At 35.6% G+C, this 26,812-nt stretch overlaps 1 protein-coding gene across 10 annotated transcripts in view; it reads right to left on the bottom strand.

The window, feature by feature from the left end:
- SEMA5A (semaphorin 5A) overlaps window positions 1–26,812 on the bottom strand; it is a 342,620-nt gene that overhangs the window by 199,423 nt on the left and 116,385 nt on the right. For all 10 annotated transcript variants that reach the window (XM_084508663.1, XM_084508658.1, XM_084508661.1 and 7 more), the window contains 2 exons: window positions 16,484–16,583; window positions 1,047–1,092 (listed from right to left, as the gene is read on the bottom strand). In XM_084508663.1, the coding sequence (XP_084364789.1) occupies window positions 1,047–1,092; window positions 16,484–16,583 (146 nt within the window). The remainder of the gene's footprint in view (window positions 1–1,046; window positions 1,093–16,483; window positions 16,584–26,812) is intronic.

The raw sequence follows: 26,812 nt of genomic DNA, 5'->3' as shown, positions 1-26,812 counted from the left end.
AAAGGAAGGTAAAGGAAGACTTCAAACCTAATTAAGGCATACACACAGTGTTCTACAAATCACAAAGATAGTTTTACCTCAATGCATTTTACTTTTCATTGCTTAACTATTTAGTATTACTTTGTGAAGTAATAGCTACAGTACTGAATATAAAGCTAGTTTTAAATTACGTAAATTAAAAGATTATGAAAAAACAAATTTCAATTTCATTGTGATTTTCCTATTACCTTACCTCAGTAAACTAGACAACTTAATTAAACTTACTAAAATAACTCTTACAGCCAAGAATACAGGCATGATGAAGGTTACAGATGATGCCAAGGTTAAAAATAATGAAAGAAAACCCACATAACCTAACCAAGGAACACCACTGAGGTGTTTAGGAGACTGAGGAAAGATGTGACTGCTTGTATATGATAAATTCAGTGTGGAAGTCATATGAAGTTCAGGGTACAATAAACCAATCAGGGATTCACACTTACCTATGACACCTAACCACTTCTAAAAACCTTTAATTTTCAAATTCCAAGCTCTAACAAGTTTTAAACAACAGATAGCTGCCTTTTACACAATACTTCAATTCTGACACTTATGTTCACACCAGATTTATTCATTGAAAGTTTGCTGCTTGATTAGTCTAATTTTTCTTTAGCAAGTATGAATTCACTTTTTAATTTATCATTCTTTTAAAAAAATTGTTATCTTCTCTATAATAATAATATAGCCTGAAGAAAGAAGCTTTAACAAAATGCACAATAAGTTAAAACATTTTTCTGTTAGAACATAATCCTACCAGCCTCCATTTTGTACAGATCCTCTCTAATAAAAATCACAGCAGAGAGTAAAATAACATCAGGTCTGTATGGCCTCGGACAAACACTAATCTGGAGTTAAAATGGATAATACGATTTACATAATACAGCAAAGAGGACAAAAACAGATGCATACTTATCTGTGGTTATAAAGCTTATGAATATATCTTGATTATCTGCTTTAAAACATCTGCCTAACCTATATCATTCAAAGAAAACAAATGTTAAACATACCTGAATTAGAGAGAGATCCTCAAGCCGCAACCTGAAGAGGTAGTTTCTGGGGAAAAAAATCAAAAAAAAAAATAAAGTTAATTGTTACTAGTATTTAAATAAAGTTATAATTAATGAATATTAAAGATTAAAAAAAAAAAAAAAGAGAGAGAGAGTCCTGACTCCCAGTCACACTAACTTCTTTCATGGACTGTCTTCAAAACATTTCCCTTTGCCTAAAGGCTAAGGCAATTTCCAAAACAGAGTTTCAGTTTGAAGGCTGTCTATGAAATAAAGTATCTACACTGCATATCTATACATCCAAAACATATGCTCCAGTCTCCCCTTAGAATCAACAAGAAATACTGTTTCAGCAGATTCACATGATCAATGTTAGATGTCTAAATAAGAATAAGATGACACATAGATTAAAGCTGTCTATCTCTCTCCACAATAATGGCAAGCTTGCACAACAAACTCAGCCACAGATATGTAAAGTTTGAATTTAAGGATCCCATTACAAAGAAGCATTTATAGAAGCCACAGAGTTTTCACAATTGACTGAAGTCTTGTCATTACCTGTTTTAACTTCTTTGAAATCTGAATAAGTTGTTTTTGTTTTGTTTTCCTTTTACATCAGAGCTACACATGTACAAAACCTATTTAACAAAAATCCATCTTTTTACTACAAAAATATTTCTCACTCCGCTTTTGCTCTACTACAGTATTGCTATACCTACACAAGAGGATTTCAGGTGAACCATGAAGAAGATGCAGCACAAAGGCACTGCTTGAAATCCGTGGAAATGATGGGTTAGGTTACTCAGAAAGGTAACTGTGTCCCTCTGACCGAATACTTTCTTCAGCGTGTACTGTTACACCTCTTCCAATAAACCAGTTCTGGTGGTAGCCCCCATAATTTCAGTTCACAGAACTCATACAAATGTATGAATAGCACACCAACTTTGAACTGATTTCAGCAGGTACATATCTCTAGCAAATACTTTTTTTTTGTAGTAGGTCTAAAATTTCTTACATCCTCCATTTCCATATTCCTCCTGCCCACCTTTCCCTCTTCACTTTCTTTCTTATTCTCTTCTCATATCCATTTTTCTTCTTTTCATTATGCCTTTTAAAAAAATGCATAATCTCCTTCAGTTCCCTTTTCCTTATTGTTGACCTTATTTAAAGCCATTCCGCCTTACCTAAGGTCACTACAGAGTGATTGTTTTATAAAGAAAGATAAAAAGGAAGGAATTTTGAAACATGAAAATAAAACCACAAGTAATTTAAATCTATTCATAAAAAACATGTAAGATTAATTTTTTACGGATTCCAACAAATTCTTTTGAACAAAGTGACTGAAAACAGGCAATAAAGAGATTACTAAATTTAAATTTTAAACTTGAATATTTTGCAATATTTGCAAACTATCTGCAATATTACACCCATGCAATTGGTAGACGTATAATAGAAATTACAATGTGGATACATTTTTTATCATAATAATTCAAACTCTTTCCAAACAGGCGTGAGATATTTCTAATGGGTACAGATGGTTAGGACCTGTTTTTTATGTCTCTAATAAACATTTTAAATGAGCCTCAGAACTTTAGACACATCTTGTGTCTAAAAAATGAAATACATTATTTGAAAAATCATGCATCTCAGAAACACAACCTCTATCATAGTTTTATTTATGGACTCTGGTGTGCATGTCTGTGCATTTATTTATTGGCTCTAGTACATATATGGCCATCTTAAATTGTGTATGTATAGGAATTAAATCTATCTATCCAAGGGATATTGCTATAGGGATAAAAAATAATAATAATAATAAAATAAAAGAGGCAGACTAGCAAGGGCAAAAGAATATGAGAAAGCAGAACATTTGTTATTAGAACAAGGAAATCACCACCACCTCCAACAAGCAAAAAAAATAATTGAAGCACATGTGTTTGAGTCATGAAGAGAACTGAAACAGGCAAACAGTGAAAATGGTACAATGTTTACACAAAGCTTCATCCACAAACTAAATGCAAATTAACTCGAAAGATTCATTGGAAGTCAGGCGATGATGCATGCTGTCTTTCTACCCTATCTATACTATCTCTGTAAGGACAAAAAATACCTTAATGGTTTTAGTTTTCTTCAGAAATTTTCAACAGGGAATATACAAGTACATATACTAAAACAGTTCCTTATCTCACTGCGTATATGGAACAACTTCCATCAACCGTCACTGACTGTGCTTCTTTCTCTCCAGATATCAAAGTTAAAGAGAACTGCATCTTCACTGCCATTGCAAATCTTTCTTTCATTTACAGAAACAGAATAACTCCTTTTCTTCCAGAGAAGTTGAACTGTATCCCCAGCAGGTATAAACTGTTTTCTTAACTTGGTAGTATCAGAGTCACATCTCACTCTACAAATAAATGCAGTCTCTGTTCCAAGATAGATGAGCACAGTCTCATCTCATACTCTTGGTTTTCAGGTCAGTACTTCACATAGTGTCATATATGTACATTTTGGGTACTTCATCTTGACATATCTACTGAATATTTATTACTGATGTATCATCTGAAGACTGTGATTAAGAAATAGCATATTATTAATGATGCCTTTCTATGGTATTTCATTATTATATCATTTCAACCTTTACAATTTGTCCCAAATTGTAAATAAGTAAAACAATGTTATCCTGTAGAAAAAGAAAAGCAGTTTTGTTTTTTTTTTATTATATTTTTCCCTACAAAATGAAATTTATATCCTATGCAGTAGAGCACAGCATTATTATATTTCCACATTAAAATATCCAGTGAAATTAGAAATATTGACCCCATAAGTATTAGGAAGACTAAAATGTCTATGTTCACATGAACAAGCCAAGAGCCAAAACTAACTACTGGACATCTTTTAACTTCCTGTTGTTGCCAATAAATAATTACTTTTTTTTTTTTTTTTTTTTTTTTTCTCCAGTTTCACAAAGCCAGCAGAAAGAAATGTAAGAAGAAAAAATCAAAGTGCAAGACATTTTAAAAGCATTAAACCATTTCAACATAAAGGTAAATTGGGTAAATAAAGAGCATAGAGTGACTGTTACTACAAGAATAAAGCTAGGACTACTAGAAAATTAGCTACCTAGATAGCAATCAGAATTGTTCCTATAAGAACATCTCCACTTAAGTAAAACTAGCGAGACTGCATTAAGCTTAATAAATCCAATAGTTTAATGTACAAAACTCATTAAAAAGAGACATTTGGAAAAAAAAATCTATAAAAAATAAAAATAATGTAACTGATAGTAAAACACATATTGGAAATTTATTATGATAGCAATAAATTTGTCAGCCCAAAGGAAAAGTCAATGCCAAAATTCATGATATATACAGAGTCATTATACCCCTCATGAGAGAGGTCACAATGCTTATTCAGTTATGTTGTTGAGATCGTGATGTGGATTGCTATTTTTCAACCTCCGTTTAGATTTATTCTACTGCATGAATGCTTCAAAGGCAACAAAGGATGTGAAATAAAAAACGACCAAGTAATTTCGGAAGCATAGCTTTAGACCTTTTAGCACGTAGGTCTGCCTCTTCTGCAAATATGGTGGTAATAAAAGCAAGACAAATACAACATTACATGCTGGAATTAAACTAATTTGACACTGGCTGTAACTGGTAAATGTGTTTCGATTTTGTGCTTAATGAATGAGGAGAGCAAATCCAAGCAGAAAGACACTGTAATGAGAAGAAAACACAAGTGCAAGACAAAACAGAATTTTGAGTTCCTTCAGCAGTTAATAAGCATTTTGTTTTGTATTATGGTACTGAACAACTTTCCTAGCTGAACTATGGTAAGTAAAATGTAGCCTGCCTAAACTCAATAGCAAAGAATTCCCCTTGTATCAGTGGAAATTGAATGAAGCACCACAAAAAGCATTCTTTAGTGCCCTCCTTTAAAGTAGTGTATTCCAGTCTACTACAGTGAATACATTTAGCATGACTACAGATAAAAGCATAGAAACATACAGCAGATCAATTCATTTTGACATGGACTTCTTAAAATTAAAAATCCATAAAGAACTGAAAGCGCATACTGTTTATAATGGGTGTTAAGTCTAGCACTTTAGTCTTTTCTTAATGAAACAGAAGGGCATAAAATTCAAACACAACAACAATAAATACTGTTGATAAATACTGTTGCAATGAACACAGACGTGAATTAAAGGAACATTAAGGTGGCACATACCACTTCAGAGAATGCACTATAAGCTCAGGTTTTGGAAAAAAAAAAAATAAAAAGATAAAAAAAATAAAAATTGTAAGATAGCAAACAAACAAAAAAGCATGCTTCATTTCCTCTACAATTGATAGCCTAAATCAAAAACTCAAGGCATGACCATACAGATATTGACAAATCTCCTGGAAATAAAACAGTAGAAGATTCCTTCCTTTGAACATCTTTGAATAAATTAATTCACATGAAGGAATAAAATTTAGCATAATTTACTGGAAGGAAAAAAAATATTAAGAACAACAACAAAAGTATAAGCTCTTAAGGAATCAGTTAGTAACAAAAATTCACAATTCCATGATCAAGAAAGGAAAGATTTTGGTAAAAGGCAATTCTAGTTTTGCAATGTAATAAAAGCAGCAATTGGAAATAAACAACAGGAGGAAAGTAGATAAATTGAAATTTATGGTGTAGAAAATTGATTTGGTTTATTAAGATATTATAGAAAAAATATGAGAGAGAGCTAAGGATAATATGTCAGAAATAAAATAAACCTAATCCAAGTGGATTAGGTATCTATTATATGACTATTACATGACTATGAACTATTACATGAAAAAGGTCAAGTTACAATAATAAAAAGCAAAATGGTGAGTAAGTAATCCTTGTCTGGATTTTGCAGGAAATAGAAGTCTTATATCGCATGAGAATAATAAAGTAACAAGCTTGATAAATGACAAAGATGTGAAAATTGCATATACACGGATAAATACTTTCAGGCTACCAGGTAATGTTTGTTTGACTTAAAAATTTTGGTGATCTTTGGTCTTTTTGACCTGCTTTAATAATTTCTAAAATTACAGGAGATCATGAACAAAAGGTGATAGGAATGAAAGAAACAGGCTACAGGAATGAAAGACTACTCAAGTTTTATCAATGTTCATAAGGACAAAGAGGAAGACTCAGGTTATCACAGGCTGATCAGTGGGCACCGAGCTTTGCAAACAGAAAACTGATAATTCTCTGACAGTTACTTTTCAGGATGAACAATTTTTATAGTATGTGGCTCCACATGCAGCCTTAGCAGTGACTCAAGATCCTAAGTCATAAAAAAGTCCTGTACAGAGGACCAACAGTAAGGCATTGCTTCTACATATTTCTTGCCAAGTACTTCTCCAGAAAAAGCAGAGGGGTACCAGTGGCCTGCCTCTGCAGCCCTGGAGCTCACTCTTCTTCATGCCATCTCAAACACAGATTACTGTCTTCTCCTGTCAGCCCATGCATCTTTCAGACAGCACTTGGGTTCCTCAATGGATCACTGAGTATTTGTCACCTCTGGTCCTCTGATGTCTTCAGATCAAAGTTTTCCTGATTATTATGTTTTAAATACACACTCGTTTGTGAACTTACTCAGCTATTCATTCTAACTGTTGTCAGGTTCAGTTTTATCCTTAAATATTACCTCAGACAAAACATTAACTGTGTATTATATAACTGTGGCTGACAAAAATTTTTAGTACTCTTTTATGTTGCAACACATATCTCAAAGTATATGCCCCCAGATTTTATGTTTTGGCAGATATGGCATATATTATGGAGTACCTTCCCATATAAATAGCCAAGTAAGTTCTCTGTAGTCTTGTTACTATTTCACTGTTTAAGAAATTAATTAATTTAAAGTTAAATTTAATTTTGCTGTTATATCTCTTCCAAAAAAAAAAAAATCAAATCAAAACAAAACAAACAAACAAAAAAAACAGTAACGGGAATAGGCTTAGATAAACATAGACATTTTAGACAGTTCATACCTTTTGCAGCCTCCTTTCCCATAGTAATCAACTTTGGCAAGTGTAATTTGTTTAAGCTGGTTTTGTAGGGGAGAAGGTGAAAAGACTAAGAAAGTAAAGTCTGGTCTTTTATTTAGTTAGTTATTTATTTTGTTAAGATACTGCAACAGCAACATGAAAAAAAAAAAAATAGTCATGTTAATACTAAAGTGTTTAAGGAGGGAGATACTAAACTTGATGGTCCACATTTTCAAATCTTCAGTTTCCCTTCATGTGGTCATGCTGCAGTCCTTCAGCAGAGCAGTTTGTTTCCAACACAGCCCCTCCTTTCAATGGAAATTTGCTGTACATGGGAAACTCAGAAGGAGGATGCATACTATGGTAAGCACATGATGCCAACGCTTCTCTATATGAAATGCAATCTCACTCCCATCAAATCTACTGAAGTGAAGGTCTTATACACAGTATGCAAGGTTGCACTGTTACATTTTCTGGCTGAAGTCATGGTGTGAGTACTGTGGCCTACATGCACACTGAGCGGCCCTGTCACAAGATGAGTGCAGCCACTCCACAGGGGTCTGCATTGACTCATGCAAGGCACCAGTATTTCAGAGGTGGAAGAGAGTCCTTCACAGATGCCACTGCTGCTCTCTAGGATTTCTATATCATGTTATCAGACTCTAAGGCAGCAGAACCCTGCCCTACATTCCAGTGCTGTTAAGGCACACAGAAGGAGACAGGTTCAGCAGACACAATCTATCTGTTGGTAACTTAGGACTGAAACATTATGTTAGGACTGACATCCATTGCAGAAGAAAGAAGGTGAACAGCATGAGAACACCAACAGGGAAGCAAAGGAAGGCAGAAGTTGACATATTTTGCAGCAGGACATACAACTAGCATAGATCAAGTGTATTAATTAAAACACATTATTAATTAATTAAAAACGCATTAATGAATTCGGTTAAAGACAGGTAAATTCAGAACACTTCTCCTTTGATACCATTTCTAAAGATGGTTTACAGTGAAATAACAGCATTCTCTGCTATAAAAGCTTCGTTTACCCTTACCTCATCTCTTTTCATCTTACCCTGGGCTAACTCCAGAGCTCATCTGATGATACATCATTTTAGTTTCACTAAAGAATAGCAAGACATTAAGCCAGCACAAGAAAAGTAATAATTTTTGTGGGATTAGAGAATTGGCTAGTCTTACTTAGCAATCAGATTATTGCAAGAGCTGTTGCACAGGAGGGGAAAATTGCGTAGTGGAGGAAGACATGGGCATGAGGACAAGCTTTTAAAAATATTTAGGAATCCAGTAGCAAAGTAGGAAAGGAAGACAAGTAGAGGGAGAAAGACCCTTTTTTTTTTTTTTTTTTTTTTTTTTCCCCAGCAGCAGTAGGATGATACTTTTTCTTAGGTTTAACATTAAACCATACCTGAGATGACATCAAATCAATCAGTGAAAGGACAGACATTGATTACTCCCAACAATGTCTTAAATGAGCAATAAAACCCAGACTGATGTTACTGATGTTCAGAGAATACAGCAGCTAATTCCTGTTGCCTGCGTATTCTCCCAATATGCTCAGAACATCTCATTAACAAGAAGCTCTCAGATTCTCCTGCTGGGAGCAGACAACAGCAAGAAGCAAACCTGTACAGTTATTTATTCCTTTATTAGTGATCCTTAAACCACTAGTTAATGAATCCTTTAATTTGCCTTTCTGTTATTGTGGGAAGTAGTAGTAATGGTTCAAATTAACGTTCCCAAACACACATCTAATTAAGTGAAAAGGCATACTGTTACAGTCCTTCATCAACAAGATAAGGAGTGACTGAGGCAATAAGCCACCTCCAAGCAAATTTTAAACCTCAAAGCAAATTTAATTAACTTGCAGAAGAATATACAGGAGAAAGCCACTGTTTAAGATGTTCTGTGTTCTTGTTTAAGATGTTCTGTGTTAGAAACAGAACAAACAGACAAAAAAAATCCACAAACAATATGTCTAAAGATATATTATCTAATTAAAAAAAAAAAAAAAAGTTGAATAGCTTTGAAATCAATTTCTGATAAGCAACTATCAAATTTTAGAGCACAATTGAACTAGCCAAACTTGAATCGTAAAAACTAAATTACCACGTCTCGAGAATGACCTCCAGTAAGGCTCCTGCCAGTTCACAATTTCAATCAGAAGAAGCTTGGAGAGAAGAAGATTATTTTCCTTTTCATTTAAACAATCTTATTCTGCTATATTCTGGTATGTATTCTGGTATGGCCTGATTAAAAGCATTAAGGAAAAAGAAATAATGAAAAAGTCACAAAAAATAAAAATAAAAAAATAAAAGAATAAGAATGTATTAAAAGGAAAATGTAACCCATTATTTCAAACCTCAGGATTTCTGCCCTGATCTACTAGGTTTGAGACAGGATTCTAAGTTGGCTCTTGGTTTACCAAAACGTCTCGTACACTTTTAACACTTTTTGATTTATAAAAGCTAGAGTCAGTAAGTGTTTACTGTGTTGTCTGGGAATGAGGAGAAACAAGGCAATGAACAATTTGCCAGGGCAATTCAGACACTGCTGTATCCTGCCCCTGAGCAGGTCTTTTCCCTACTCAATTGACCTTTCCAGGAGCCAAAAAAAAAAAAAGTCACCACAGGAGATATGACAAAGCACTTTCACAAAGGTGCACTTTTCACTAGGAAAAGAAGGCTGAGTTGTTCTTGGGGAAATCCATGCTTACTGGCATTTCAAAACATAGTATTCATTATCATATTTGATTAGGTGCTAAGTCAGTCCACTAAATAGCACACACAGAAATGTTCAACTGAATATTTTATCAGGATTTATCAGAATAAGATAAACAAAGAAACAGCCTCTCATTTCCCTGAGCTCAGTGAGTAGCTAATGCCCTAAGAGTAATCCTTTGCTGATGCCACTTAATTATAAAAGTAAATTGTCTTGCTATATGGTGCCTTTTTTTTTTTTTTTTTTTTTTTTTTTTTAAGAAAATAAATGAGATCCCTTGAAGGTTTCAGTTTGCAAAAGAGCTCATTTATTTTGTCTGCCAGGTCATACATGATGCTAAGAAAAATGCCTGTGGCAAGCTGTAAAGATAGGGCAATGTAGCTATATTCCCATGAAACTATGTCAAAAGCCAATAGTATTCCTGTAATATACTGACAGCTGTTCTACATCCATACTGAATTCTTTCTGTATAGAGTCCCTCATGAAACTATTAATTATTTTCTTTTCTTTCATTTCATTTTACTTACATGTATAATCTCATCCAATTTAACATAAACCTATTACTAGAAGCAGTTCTTCTTACATTAAATCTAAACCCGACATATTGAAAAATCTGTCATGTTCTTGCTAATTTTAACATGCTAATTTTAAAACACATAATACATAATTACAATACAAGTAATTCTTCTTCCCCGAATTTAACTTAAGAAATTGAACTTTAATCTTTGCTTGTCTTTAGTATGCACTTTGGATGGTTACATCAATGTTGGGTAATACAACTTCTCCCTCTACCTTTTTATTTCCTTGTACCCACCTCTTCTACCCTATTCCACTTATTTCTCGAAGCTAGCTAAATTACTTTTTCTACTCAAGCAACTTGTGGTAAAGGGTACCAGGAAAGCAGGACAACTATAAGTTGTTACTGAGATCCAGGCTAACTCATCCATCATTTTAAAAGATATTCCTCTCCCTCTGAAGCCCTCACCAATAGTACACATATATTTCAATTTGCACAGCAGGTTGACAGAAGACAGAATTATATGGTTTAAAACAAAAGTATTACAACTCTTATGCTTCAGATTCAAAATATGTTATTAACCAGACCTCTTACATTGGAAGAGGTTAAAGGTTGACAATGTTACTTGACACAAAACCTGTGTAAACTCAACAGCACTGCTAGCTTTCCTTTTAACATTACAATCGAAGGTATAATTGGTCCTGTATCATATAGCAATATGCAGAAAATACAGCAGTCACAAATAAGCATTGCACTTCATGATAGGAAAAAACATATGACTGCGACCTAAGAGAGAAATATCTGCCACAGTTGAGGTGCAAGATCTGTGAGAAATTTGAGAGGCAAACAACAAAAATTGACTATAGTTACTTCTTTCAACTGCATTCAGAGAAACTAAGTGTGCACACTCCAAAAATGAACCAGACTGAGCAAAACCCAAGCTTTACTCAGACTGCCAATCTTTCTCCTGGATGGGTGTGGTGAAATGAGGAAATGGAGCAGTTATTCCAAAACTTAAGCAACTCCTCAGCACAAGGAAAATACTAGTGCCAGGGCAGATGGGATGATTAAACTGAAAGTGTGAAAGTGTGAGCAAGTACTGGACAACTTAAGATAACACTCACAGAATGGAGTGTGAATGGTGTAACAAAACTGAAATAGGACAAGTATACTTCAAATTAATTAACCTAAAACCTGTAAGAGAGCTGGACATTTTGCAAAACAAAATATCAACTGGAGATTTCTCATGAGGACTGGAGGACAACCTGTGCTCAGGTGGAAAAAAAAAAAAAAAAAAAAAAAGTGTTTTTGCACAGCAACTACAGAATATCCACAGACATCCAGAGGACCAATTTTATTTCCCAAAATAGGTAAGAAAGATTAATTTTAGCAATACAGGACTGGATATGACCTTTCTGGTAATTGCCTGATATGGCAAATGCTATAATATAGCGTCCCTTTCATATATTTAGAGTTCTCCATCTCAAAAAAATAGTTGTTTTCTTGTTTTGTTCACACTGATAAAATGTGACAAAACTCATTGTTTCTTGATGAAATTACCCATGTCCAACTTAAAATTATTTGGTTTTCTGCCAATGTTACTGTATAGTTTACACAGCTATTTCCTTCCCTAGATGTACTCACTGATGGATTCATGGGCAGTTACTGTGCACAGGCTCAGCCTTTTTTCCCTACACTAATTCCAACCTCCAACCCACTTCTTTTAGCAGGCTTTCCTTACACCTTTTTCCAATTTCAGGAATTTTTTATTTTTTTTTCCTGCTACAGTTTAGGTCTTCCAGGTATCTTGCACAATGGTGTCAATTCTTCTATGTCACTGCTGGAGATAGTTTTCAATGAATTATGAGATCTTATTTGCGTTTTTTATATAGCTGTATGACATTGGCAGCCCCCTGTGGGAATCCAGAATGAATCCCAGACGGGATACTCTCCACCTTGCTCATTAAGATAAAAAAGTCATGAACCTCTTCAGAGATTGTAGAATTTTGACGCTAAAAGAACATCATTCACTGTCAATATCAGTGACGGAAATGGAATTTAGGAATTTCAATAGTATTGAAATTTCACAACACTGTTTCATTTGGCTTCCGAGATAGAGAAATTTTGGCAAAGAGTTCACTAAACTCCACTATGGCAAGAAAATGCAATTATAACTTAAGATGAGCCAGAACACAGCTCTGGGCTATGAAAATCAGTTTTGAAGAACACCACCTTAACTAAAGCAAAAGTGTAGAGGTACAGGCTCCACCCTCCAGTTTTGTTTGGATGCTTGAGAAGTAAATCATAATGGCTATATTTCTCTTGACAGTGTAAACCAAGTAATACGTTAATACAAGTTTATTTGTAGCTTTGCCATGTGTCACACTGCTACTGAATGACTGACTACACAAGGGAAAAAATATGTTAGAAGACTATGAATTATCAGTTTCACAACTGAAAAAGGAACTTTTAACTGTTCTGATCTTAGTGAAATCACGTGACATAGCTATTGGTTTTTCAGTAATGAAATCTGCTAGTACAAGAACATAAGAAGATTATGTGTGTGTGTGTGTGTGTATATATATATATATATATATATAAATATATATATATATATACGTATATTTTTTTTATCAGCAGTCCTGGCTACCAGGGGAGGTCCCATTGAAATGGAGGCTAACAAAAGTGATGCCTCAGTCTGACCTCAGTGTCAGGGAAGCTCATGGAGCAGATTATCTTGAGTACCACCATGCGGTACTTATAGGACAACAAGGTGAGCAGGTCCAGTCAGCAGGGGTTTACCAGGGTCCTGCCTGATGAACCTGATCTCCTTCTACAATACAGAGATGCCCTCAATGGATGAGGGAAAGGCTGTGGGTGTGGTCTACCTAGACTTCAGTAAGGCTTTTGACACCATTTCCCACAGCATTCTCCAGAAGAAGCTGGCTACTCAAGGCCTGGATGGGTAGCACAAAGAGCCATGGTGAACAGAGTTATATACATCTGGAGGCCCATCACAAGTGGTGTCCCCCAGGGCTCAGTATTGGGGCCAGTTCTCTTCAATATCTTTGTCAATGATCTGGACAAGGGCATTGAGTTCACCCTCAGTAAGTTTGCAGATGACACCAAGTTGGGCACAAGTGTTGATCTGACCAAGCACAGGAGGTCTCTGCAGAGGGATCTGGAGAGGCTAGGTTGATGGGATGAGGCCAGCTTGATGATGTTCAACAAGGCTAAGTGCTAGGTGCAGCTGGGGCGCAAAAAAAAACGTGCAATGTTACAGGCTGTGGGAAGAGCAGCTGCAAAGCTGCCTGGTGGAAAGGGACCTGGCAGTATTGGTTGATAGCCATCTGAATGAGCCAGCAGTGTGCTCAGGTGGTGAAGGAGGCCAACAGCATCCTAGCTTGTATCAGAAGCAGTGTGGACAGCAGAACAACGGAAGTTATTGTCCCCCTGTACTCTGCTCTGGTGAGGCCACACCCCTGAATACTGTGTTCAGTTTTGGGCCCCTCATTACAAGAAGGACATTGAGGTGCTGGAGCATCTCCAAAGAATGCCAGTAAAGCTGGTGAAGGGTCTAGAAAACAATACTTATGAGTGGCAGCTGAGGGAGCTGGGATTCTATGATTGTTTAGCTTGGAGAAGAGAAAGCTCAGGGAGACTTTACTGTACTTTACAATCACTTTAAACAAGGTTGTAGCAAGTTGGGGATTGGGCTCTTCTTGGCCTCCAAGTTGTACCAGGTATTAGGAGAAATTTCTTTACTGAAAGGGGTGTGTAGCATTGGAATAGACTGCCCAGGGAAATGGTTGAGTCACTGTCCCTGGAGATCTTCAAGAAACGTGTAGATTTAGAACATAGTAGCATGGTTTAGTGGTTTAGTGCTATTAGTGCCTTGTCAGTACAAGGTTAAAGGTGGAACTAGATAATCTTAGAGGTCTTTTCCAATCTGAATGATTCTATGATTCTCAATCTCTCATTTGTAGGAATAGTTCAAGAGAAGTGATTGTATATCAAAAGATATTTCACAGGGGATAAGGAATTAACAGTGCATTCTCCTCATTATGTTTTATGAGAGCACATTTATGGCTTAGGACAGAAAAGGAATTCCTCTCACCATTCTTAGGAAATGTGAAGCCTGTGAAGCAGATGTGCAAGAAACTTTAACTAAAATTTAATCCACAGGCCACAGTACAAATACAGCAATATTTATGCTCTGTTCAGATAACTTTATGTAAAGCATGTCTACAAGCAATGTTTTAAAGAAAAACACAAGGAACTGATAACTCGATACACACACAGTCATTCAAAAGTTCAATTTCTCTCTTCTCAAAATTTGCAAAAGTTCACATGTTCCCAACACCCATCAAAAGACTGCAAACATCACTCCTGAAAATGAGCTGAAAAGTCTACATCACATTCCACATGAGTGGATTCATTCTGCATGATTAGGCAGACTCCATGTAAAAGATGCAAGACCAACACTTGCAATCTGGGGGACTAGAGCACCACAGCAACTGGTTCCCCATCTACTGAATCTATGACCCCATGACACACAACGCCTTTCACCAAATAGTCTGGCACAATGCATTAAGGAAAAAAAATGTATTGAAAAGAAGATACTAATAACAATAATACGAACAGTTTGGGAAACCTGAAGATAAATGCAGGAAAACAAAACAAAAAAAAAAAAAATAAAAAAACAGCAGTGTGGAAAAGCTCAACATTCAGAATAGAAATACATAATATTAAATAAGGAACAGAAAAATCTACCAAATTAATGAACACTTAATAACCATCTACACTGCAGAAAACAAAGATTTCTGTTGTGCTTTTAACAATACTATTTTTATTTATGCAATTTTAGCCATAGTAAGAGATATGAAGCTGTGAAGTTGTAGTAACTTGCAGAGAAACCAAATGAATCCTATTGCTCCTACTGCATTGAGCCTTTTGCAAAAGGCAGAATTGGCAAGTGGTATTTTTTCATAGTCACTGACTATTCAAGAAAATCATTTGCAGCTTATCCCATAATGATTCAAAAGACTTCACTGAAAGCACAAGTTCTAGAGGACATATTCTTCCCTGAGATTCAGAAGCTACATGAATAGTATGGACAAAAAAAAGTCTTTTTTTTTTTTTTTTTCATAGTTTATTGAGATCCATACAGTGTGCATTGATCCAAGATGCAACTTCATGTGACTGTGGAGAGGCTCAGACAGCTCTGACTTACACTGGCTGTCTTTATACAGCATTATGCCTCATTTCATTTGGCAGCTTACAGAATAGCAAATCAACATGAGCACACAGTAAATCCCATTTCAGGTGTGCCAGACATAAGTATCTACTACATAAACAGAAATGTTTCCCCCTTACAGGGGCAAAAATTTTTTGCAGTGCATTTTACAGTTCCATACAATCAACCTCAATTTCAACTAAGAAACAAATTGGGAAACAGAATCATACTCTAATGCTAAATGTATCAGAAATATGAAGTGACTGGAAGTTCATAAATTTTAGACAGTAAAATATATTCAAAGGAAGATTTAAATAATAAGTTAGTTGGATAACATCTTTGCTAACAAAAACATTTTACTATACTTCATATGCTAAGGGAATAAAAACTGGTGTTTAATGACTGATGCTGCTTCAGTGTTGACACCAAAGACAGGATCGCTATTTATCACAGCTTGCAAAGTACTGTCTTACTGTGAGGAAACGATTATCACTGACTTCACCACTAATTCTGCAGACTTTAACAGTTCGTAACTGCAATGAATAATTAATTATTAGAATCACCCAGGCAAGAACAGCAGTATTGTATAGCCAAAGTTGGGATCATTACAAGTTTTATGCTGTACTAACTTTTGTCACAGTGTCATAAAGCATCTCCCTTGTTGTATGCATCTAAAGTTTGAGAATACTCCAGGACATTCCTCTTTAAAATGAGAAAAGTACAAGCTACTATGCATTCCTTGATACCAGGCACTCCATCTTCCAACTCTGGTCAGGAATAAGAGAAATAAACACACACACTTCAGGTGAGTGGGTGTGGAAAGCAGGGAAGTCATGAGAGCAATCCGATGTTAGAATTTGACTCGATATTACTTTTGAAAGAACAAAATCCAACCTGATGAAACATGGAAAGAAAAGATATTTCTCACCTTGCTCCAGCAATAAGCTCTTTTTGTCCCGGATCAAATGTTAACTGTGAGAAGTCTACAGCATCTTCTGCTCTGAACACATGTAACCAAGGGGCAATTTCTAAAACAATGAAAAAGAAATAAATGTTACTGTAAATGTCTTAGTTGTAATACATCAGGCAGTCAGCATTACATTTGCAGATACTGTGGGGCTGCAGGTTTTCTTAGTATGGTCCTCCAAAGAAAGATAGGCAATATTACTACCACATAATCTTCACTATAGACTTACGAAACAGGTTGGGCAGTCACCCAATTAATATTTGAATGAAACTTTCTAATTGTGTTCTGATTTATAAGCCAGATGTTTTTCCTCCCTAGGTAAAGCAGACAACAACACAGTACAATTACAATAAGCTGGTAGATACACAAATGAAGTCAGATTAATTTTCCATGCATCAGAAGCAGATAAGGACTAGCATTTTTTGTTTTCTTCTTTAATGAACATCTGAACAAGTGGAAAGCAATGAGGAAAATGAGCAAATTTGAATTTTCATCATTTTCACAATAAAAAGGTTGAGACATGAGGGAGGTAAGAGGGAACATGCTTGAAATTCAAATGAACATTTTTTTTAACCTATCTTTCTCAGACCAATGTAGTGCTACATAAAGCACAGAGCAGACAAGTGGATAAGCTGCTGAAATTCAGCAACAAGCTTTACTTTTATTCAGAATATGAACCTATTTCTAGTTGCAAAGTTAAGCACTCATAAGTAACTGTATGCCAGCTCCTTATATACTTGTATTACTATTATTTTTACTCCCACAAAACCAGTGTTTTTTCTAGCACCACAAACATTGTTCTGGGAACAGAGCAAGATTCATTTACTTTTACACAGACACATTGAGCTCCTAAAATTTCAATAATTATTTAAGTTCTTTAAAGAAAATGGAGTTACAAAGAAGCCTTTTCCTCAAAAGTCTTTTCCCCAGTTCTTAGGATATCAAAACACTTATTTTATTCTAAATGTTTGATGTAAATCTGTTGTCTGGAACATATGTAAAAGATAAATAGGGCTATGTATGTATAACACAACAGGCTGTGGAACTATCGACTTATGGACTGCATATATGAAAAAGACAATAAAAAAATACCAAAGATGAACACCTGGTCATGCCCATTTGAGACACAGAGTCAATACCAACCACTGAGAGTGGCAGGGCAGTGTCATTTTTGGAACTAGTATCCCCAGCTATGGCTTAGGTTGTCAACCCCCATTATAAACTCCCTTCTTTGCTCACATGCATATTTTCACTTTTGAAAATGTTTGGGTTGAAATAATCCATGTCTGGTGCCTGTTTCAGGATGATTTGTTCTTAATTTAAATATTAAAGTTTTTAGCACAAGTAGGTCATCTATTCCTACGGAGAGGGCCCCAGAGAAAAATGTTATTCTGTGTCCAAATGTTTTCTGCCATTGCAGAGAAACATTAAATGTACTCTGCAGAAGCAGTAGCATCATATATTTGGAAAAAAACAGATGGAACCATGCAGTAGAATCACTTGGGTGTCAGAAAACTAACTTCTGTATTTTTAATGACAGCCTGTATGCATCTGGGCAATTACAGGACTGTAATGCCAGTTTGTACACGTTCTGCAGAATTTGTAGCTAAATTCACTGTTGTTTCCATCTGTGCTGGATAGGTTCTCAAAAACAGGGCAGGAGAGGGGATGGGGCCACATATTAAATAACTGTGGTTACAGCTGCCACCAGCTACTGCTACACATGCTGTGCATAGAACCTAGCAGGATTCAGTAAGAGAAATATATATATATGTATTTACACTTACACACACACACTATATGCCTATTTAGTCTTATATATATTTATCTATTTATATTTATACATATAAGGCTACACAGGAAAGCCTGACACAGACATTTCCTAACATTTGTGTACTTGATTTTACAACCTCAACTGTTCAGTAACACCTTTCATATGAAATAATCAATTGCAAATTAAAAAAAAAAAAAAAAAGTTGAGAAATTAGGTAGGACAAGAAGATAAGGAAATAGAGATGTAAGTCTTTAAGAATATCACTCTCATTCAGGACTTGAAAGCTGCACAAAAGGCAGAAGCTATTACTCAGGCTTTGAGTCCAACCAAGACAGACAGCAGAGGATGCACCAGGGGCTGGAAGTGACCAGGACATGTGCTCACTCCAGAAGTCTATCAGATTCAAGGAAGCAATTCTCTTCCACTTGTTCTGCTGTTTTGGCATGGCAAAATAAAGCTTCAAGGTATAGCAAGGAGGTGGTCAAGACCATTTCCAGGTTTGGAGCAAGGGGACAGAGGCCAGGTGGGTCAAGACAAGCCCAGGAAAAAGTGAGAAGAGAATGAGGACTTGTTAAGAAATCTATCTGAAATCTGATTCCCCTCTGTCATCCCAAACAATAAATTATTTTATCCTTTCTCTGTTGCATTCAACATCATTCTTGCCTGAGTGAATAAGATCAGGAAGAGCAAATGGCAGCAAGAGACATTTTTTGCAGCAAATACTCTGAAACTGTGTCTTGTGTGCCAGAGTGGCATAATGTATCTCACAGGAACAAGCCTTTATGGAATAAAAGTTCAACTTTGTGATATTTCCATGTGGGAAAACAAGCAAACAAAACCAAAAAAGACAATCAAGCAAAACACAATTGTTAAAATAAAAGCTTATTGGTAAAATTCTGCTTTGAGTTACAGTACAGAAAGTCTATTCTGTTGATTTATTTGCATAATTAGATATAACATCATCTAAACACCAAAATCTAGCTGAAAATATGTAGATGAAACAAGGCCTTTCCATCCTGTTATGAATTATCTCCATAGAGTCAGAAATGTGTAAGAAGCTATTAAAGGTCTATCAAATATTTTTCTTAGAACTAAAAACTCGTGGTAATGATAATAATTTCATTTTATTAATGCTTATCACATAGATGCAACATGACATGCTTGAAAAAATAGCACAGCTATATATTTTGTATACGACATGATAAATAAAGGCATAATTTAATTAAGCTGCCTGCTGACATGTAACCTTGCTTTACTGCTTGCTGATACAGGTGACAAGCTACAGCAGTCCCTCCATTTCACAGTTCTCGCTGACTCCTGGCATTCCCTCCTTTTGCCCTACCTTCACCACAGGTGCAACAGAATAAAACAGTTAGCCCTTCAGTGAAGTCTCTGTTCTCACTCCTGATACTGAAAACATTATTCAGACACACCTTCAACCTGTTTTTTCCTCCTCACCTTTAAAGTCAAGTACATACATTTACATTCCCACTGATACTGTTCTCAGACTTGAAGCTGTGCATGCAAAAGTGTATACGTTGTTTACATACAATCACAACAACAGGTCTCCAACACATGGTGGGTCCTTTCAGTACTACCATAATATGTTTCTATCATTAGCCAATACATCCCACTAATATTGGACTGAAATCTGCAGGCCTTAAATGCATTCCTGAAAGAAAATGGATATTTTCCCATGGAATTAAAAGACTGGTGTCAAAAGAGTCAGAGAGAGCTGCAGTTTTCTCAAAATCTCATGACATGCTGTGAATCACAATGGGTTTTTCAAGGTCTTCTGTGGTTTGTTTCTTATTATAATAGCTTAGGAAGCAAAGTTTGCCATGGCTCATAAACCCATGGCACAGCAAACACACTGAAGTCCCCTCAGCTTGTAGGAAAGGTCAAAGGAGTCTCCTAAAGAACTTTATAGACAAAGGAGGATAACAACCAAGGCTGGGTGTGACAGCATTGGATACTCATACAAATAATGAAAGTCCAGAAATCCATCTCATTTTTGCTTTAAAAATATTGTCTGCCCAACAGGCTCTGGTTTGTCTGGAGTACATTGTCAGAGACTAGCCAAGGGCTGCTAAGCTCTGCAGTTCTCCACAAATAAAGTCCTCTCCAACCTAGGTTTCATTATTCAGTCCTTCAAAGAAGATTTACAGTAAACAGACAAATAAATTGACAAGGAAAAGAATGGCTTGTTTAGAAATGAATTCAGAAGTGATCTTTAATGGTAAGAAATGAAATCAAGAGATGAGACTAAAACTGTACAAATTTCATTAGCAAATTAAAAGATGTTTTAAAAAATCACTAGTGTTTACAGTGTACGTATATGGTACCTCATGCAATGGTGTCCTTTTGTGCAAATAGAGAGCAAAAAGTTAGACATATGCAGAACCACCTTCTCAAAGAAACTTCAAATTAATAATAATACTGTTGAAAACCATCAGATTTGCAATATTAACAGAAATCTCTGGGTGGCATCGGTACAACAAAATCACTAATCTTATCATAAGAAAAATGTAATATATTACTGCATGCTGAAGTTATTCTAATTAAACGTATCTAATCTAAGGATGATAGGATAATCCCTGTCTTCCTGAAGTTGTATAATGATTTTAGCATAGCTTAGACCTTCCCTTCCTGTGATACTTGTGTTATATTATCATCCCCTTGAAAGGGAGTGAGACAAGTCAGAAGCCTCTGCTCTGATGTGCCACGCTGTTTCATTAACCTCAGGAGAATCCATCAAGTGAGCTGCCACAGCTGGCAAGAGGCAATCCACCTGCTCACTCATCAGCATGCCCTGTTCTGGGATTTATTTGCAGCACTTCACTCTTTAAGGATCAAGTTAGGTGCACAGGTGAACTCTTAGCTGTGGCATTTCTGGACTCCATTGTGCCTAGCTATTTCAAAGTGAGGGCTGAGAAAAACGGGATATTCTTAAGTAATTTCTGTGTGTCATTGTTGTCAATTTCAGTGTGATTGTTAAGTCCTCCTTTTAAGCTTCCCATTATGATCTATTTCTGTGAGTAACAAATTCACTCAAAACAACAACACGAAAACAAGTATTTCTCTGTCTGAAAATAAAATAAAATAAAATAAAATAAAATAAAATAAAATAAAATAAAATAAAATAAAATAAAATAAAATAAAATAAAATAAAATAAAATAAAAAGAGAGAGAGAGAAGAAATAATGGCATGCTGGAGCCTGTTGCATCTTTCACAAGTCACTTCTGTTTATACATATTTTCTTACATTTCCAATCAATGCTCCTTTCCACCTCTTTCACTGTATTCTCCCCTCACAAAAGTGAATTAAACAAACCCTTGTCTGTAAGTTATCGACTCACTGCACATGAAAGAAAAAGTGCCACGACTCCAGTGAAGAAAAGAAATACGTGCAAATACTATTCCACAGGTGCCAACACAACAGAGAACTCCATCAAAACAATTCAGCCAAAGAACAGCTGCACATCATCCAAAACAAATCACAGTTCATCCCTACTTATCCAAAAGGGGATAAGGCTTAATGTGTCAACAACATAACTTACTTTTCTAGAATTTACTCAAGGTACATTACTCAGCACTCATGTACAATGACTTGCTGTATTAAGTAATTTTCAGCTCTAAGGTTTTTATTCTTATTTTTATTTTTTTTTTTTAATTAAAATGCTGGAAGAAACTGGCTATGTCTACACACGTATATCATATACAGGTGTTTGTTTCTCAGATAAGCTTCTGAAAACAGCTGTGAACAGACTTCTAGATCAGGCATCAAGGCTTGCCTGTGTCACTGTAGCGCTGAGAAACCTATGCTAGACCTGAGCAAACTGCCTTGTGCATTCCTCAAGCTGCAGTGACCCGAAGGTCCACCACAACCATTTCACTCTACTTCTGGTGCATACTGTTTAAACTATATATAGTAAACACTTATATTATGTTTAAACCCATACAATTACAGGATACTAGTTAAATATTTGTAAAGTCATCTTTTACATGTTTGCATTTAACAACTTTAAGTCACTCTTCACATATTTTGACTTACTTTGGACCAAATTCTTTCTCTATCTATACAAGCCTAGCACTGTTGCAAAACATGCCAGAAATCTTGATGGAAATATTCCTGTTGGATGCATTCACAATGAGAACAGCAAAAGTGTGGGGTTTTTTGTTGTTTTGTTTGTTTGTTTGTTTTTTGAGAGAGTAATGCAAGGCAATATAAATCATAAAATACTCATCTGACAAATATGATAAGCACAGCAAATATTTTTCCCATTTCTCTTACAGAAAAGGTTCATTTTAAGAGTTAGAAGTAAAAAGCAATATTCTAATTATACCCATCTCAAAATCTGAGCACAAACATCCACTCAAGCCATTCTTCCATAAAGCCTATGATAGAAGCTGAATACTTGGAAGACAGCAGCCTACTGCAAAGCAGAGAAAGGCTCCTTGTTATAGGCTGTTTTTCCAAAACCTGTAATTCCAGACATATGCTTTCTATATGCAATGGTATGTTGGCAAATCTGTTTCCAGAACCATACGCCTCCCTAGCTTTATGATCCTGGCTGCTTAGGCAGGATGTCTTACAGGACTGTATCACTAAGATGACTGTGCCTTGCCCATGCTGTGTCACGCTCTTTCTAGGATGAAGCCACAGTTTGGGAAAAAACCTGCAGAGTGCCTGCCACCTACGCCATGCATGCTGACTCCCTCTAGGATGCAAAGCCAGGAGCACTCAATATAGACACAGACTCAGATCAAAGTTCTGAATGTTTGTTAACCTTTTCTACATGATTCATAATTCTGTCCTTCTTTACTATGCATTTCAGAGGCAGAGGAATTAATTATTAATGCTTCTTACAATAGCAGGGCTTAAAGTCAGTACTTAAAGATATTGCATTTTAGTCCCATAGTTGATGTTATGTATGAAGTTATGAAGTTAAGAGCAAGAAAATACACAAGTAATCTGACCTTTAGATACCAAGCATGAATTACAGGCCAGGAAGGTGCCTCTGGTTCTTTTTCTGTGATTTTTAGTATACCAGTAGGACAAACTACCGCATTACAAATTTAACTAAGGGGGGAGGAAAAAAATAATAAAATAAAATAAAATAAAATAAAATAAAATAAAATAAAATAAAATAAAATAAAATAAAATAAAATAAAATAAAATAAAATAAGATAAAATAAAGGTAAATCTTTAATGTTTAAACTTACAGAAAGAGACAGCATTGAAAAGAGACAGCACTTAAAAAAGTTCTGTACTAAAAAGTTAACAAGCCAAGCCAAGCCCAGCTCAATACTCCAGTGAAATTCCTGGTCCACTTTTTACTCAGATTGGAAGATGTTTGGCATGTCCACTTCTTTGTATATATGGTACAAATATCCAGATGTCAAGCGTAAGGATGGTAATGGATGTTAACAGATCTTACAGTCTTTGCTACCTGAAGGTTCTAATAATCTAAATGGAGTAAACCAGAAGCAGATTGGATGCTATACATACAGAAAAAAGCACAAATTCAGCAACAAAATAGCGGCATCTCCTGATGTCATTTCATGCTCCCCTGTAAAATGAAAGAAGTAGGACAGCAAGGTCTATTAAGCACATACTCAGTATCACATTTTAATAAGAAAGCCATTGCATGTAGCCCTCATCGTACAGAATACATTTACATCTGTGTACACCACTTTAATAATACAGATTTAAGAGAATGCAGACATCATAACTGAGGAAAAAAACACCAGTAGTACCTAAACAAAAAATGGTAATCAAGTTGAAGATTTAAATAATTATTATAAAAATTAAGGATACTTTAATGTTGATAATACATTGAAAAATAAAAATAAATTGATTAGGTGATTAAATAGTAAAAGAACTATGAAGTTTCTAAAACAGGGAACCAAAAAGAAACAAGAAAATAAACCATCATTTCTGCCTCCAAGGAAAAAAACAAACACAACTGTACAGACTAGATTAACTAACGCAATCAAATCCTTCACAAAAAAAAAAAAAAAAAAAAAAAGAAAAAAAGAAAAAAAAAAGATGGTGTTACTGTTACTGTTTTGCCAAGATTAAATCAGTAACCACAAACTAAAAGATTCCTCTTTTAAGTTTTACCATACTACATTTGTTTCCCCTTTGGAAACATGAAAACGTGTCAGACCTTCATCTGCAGTTCAGAGCTCATCTTTGCTAATATGGAATTAAAAAAAAAAAAAAAAAAAAAAAAAAAAAAGCGGCGCACACACACACAAACCCACAAAAACAAGAAGACAAAGCCAACCTCAAAACTATGGCTTTCTTTTGAGACCCACTATTCTGGAGGTCTCTTTAGACCATAAGCAAAGCAGCTGTCGTTCTGCTACTATCCATCACAACCTAACACCATCCTGAAGTTTGCCTTTCCTTCCAAAGACAACTTCAGAAATCAAGAAATAAATATGCAGCTCTGGCCTTATCTAGAAGATCTGCCAGCTCCCCAAACCCCTCTCCACTTTAAATCATCTGTAATAAAACAAATCCTAACACTATAAATCCCTTGACATCATCCAGAACGTTCACCCATTGCTTATTGGGTCTCTGCTTTTTAAAACAACTATTACCAGCCTCAAAACAATTTTGGAGATAACAAGGCAGGGCTATACATAGTTTATTTTTATTGGGAGAAACAGAAAACAAAGCATACTTAAAGTATCTGTCTCTTGACTTAAAACAAGTTCTATATCACAGAAGAATGAACTTGAACTTCTTTCTTAAACTTGCTGTAAATTTACCCACGCCTACCCAGCTCCTCACATTTTTCATTGGTGCTCTCATTAGTCACAAAGTCATGGCCTCAGCAGTCAGCCTACAGCTCTCAAGGTAAGGGAGATGCAGTCACAGCAATTGCCCTTCCCTGGTTCCTTGGCCTGCTTTTACAATCTGCTTTAACCTCCAAAGTTTCAAGGTCTAAAAAACCAAGCCTGCATTCCTGTTTTCTTTGCCCAGTCAAAGCTTCCCCAACTAGAAGCACATACTTCTGCATTCTTTTGTGTATGCATATGTCTTTTACTGGGATAATTAAAGGGAATTTGGGTTCTGACTGTCTGTGCCCTCAGGGAAGAGACAGTAACATCTGCTGCAATGACTATTTATTTCTTATTTTTCTGTACAAGGGGTTTGAATTGTTTATGTTTCATTGTTCAAACACACACATTGCATACAAATGCAAGGAATAAGAGAGAAAAGATTGAACTCCCACCTAGATAAAAGCAGTTTCAGTGCTACAAGCGCAGGTTTTATACGCTTAGGATCACTTGAGAGTTCTACAGAAATTACACAGTGATGTGGTATCAGCCACGATATCCAGTTAAGAAACTTTTTCTTTTTTTTTTCTCTCTCTCATAGAGAGAGACAGTATGAAACTAGAGGGGAGAAGAACAATAGAACCTACTTTGCAAAGTTATGCTAGCCAGCTGGCCGAGATATCATTAACCATACTCTTCCCACTTCTAAGAAATCAAACCCTTGACTTAAACATGGAGCACCTGATGTTATGTTTTTAAATCACACAGTATCAGTCATCTGAGGATAGCATTGTATTTAAAAATAATAACTAGGTGTGCTTCAAAACTGTTTGAGTTTCCAAGAACCGTGCTTAAAAACTTTCTGTTGCCTGATCTTCAGCACCTTTTTTGAAAAACAATTGTGAAGTAACTTACAGACTGTTGTATAAGCCATAAACTGAAATAAGGATTTTCAAACCTAACCCACTTTAAAGCAAAAAGCCTACTAATCTTTACTAACTGTCCAAACTAGGAACCATAAAAAACATCATGCTGCAGACAACAATTAAGAAAAAAAAATAAGGAAAAAGGAGATGGGAAGAGTCAATAATGAAGCGATTGTGGTCCAAGGGCTCAGTTCTGGGTATTTCTCCATGATGCCTTTAAATACAATGCCAACTTAAATTTCCCTACTTTCAGATTGCATTGAACTGTCATTCTAATTGTTTCATCATTGCACACATCTGTTCTTAATATTTTGCAATGAAATATTCATAAATACCAGCCTGAATGACATCACCTTGAGATAAACTCAAGCCCACTGCTTTAGAAACACAGTAGGGATTGCAACCTACCCTCTCACTGTTTAGATGCTCTGCTATCTCAGCTCTTGGGAAACTGCTATTCTCACCATAATCATTAAACTTTTTTCATTTTGTGAAACTGTCAGAAGCAGATTTAGCAACTGCCCCTCTTCTTGAATTGTTTATGCACCTGACTGCATAACAGAGAGGAGCTCAGGGCAGTGTTAGAGAAAACAAACACAATGGAAAGGATTTCCAGAAAAAGGCACCTACAGAACCATAAGACTGGTGTTAGCTGCCATGTTTGTAAGGGCAACGAAGGTGTCACCTCCACTTAGTTCACAGCTAGGATGAGTTCTTCTGCATAACAATAAAATGCTTAACATGTATTTAAGAGAGAAGCTTTGGTAGGTATCAGAGATCTGAGGGATCACAGGA

This window comes from Aythya ferina (assembly GCF_964211825.1).
Source record: "Aythya ferina genome assembly, chromosome: 2".
In the NCBI taxonomy this organism is placed as follows: domain Eukaryota; kingdom Metazoa; phylum Chordata; class Aves; order Anseriformes; family Anatidae; genus Aythya; species Aythya ferina.
Note: the sequence above shows the minus strand (reverse complement) of the source record. Positions and strands in the feature narration are given on the sequence as shown.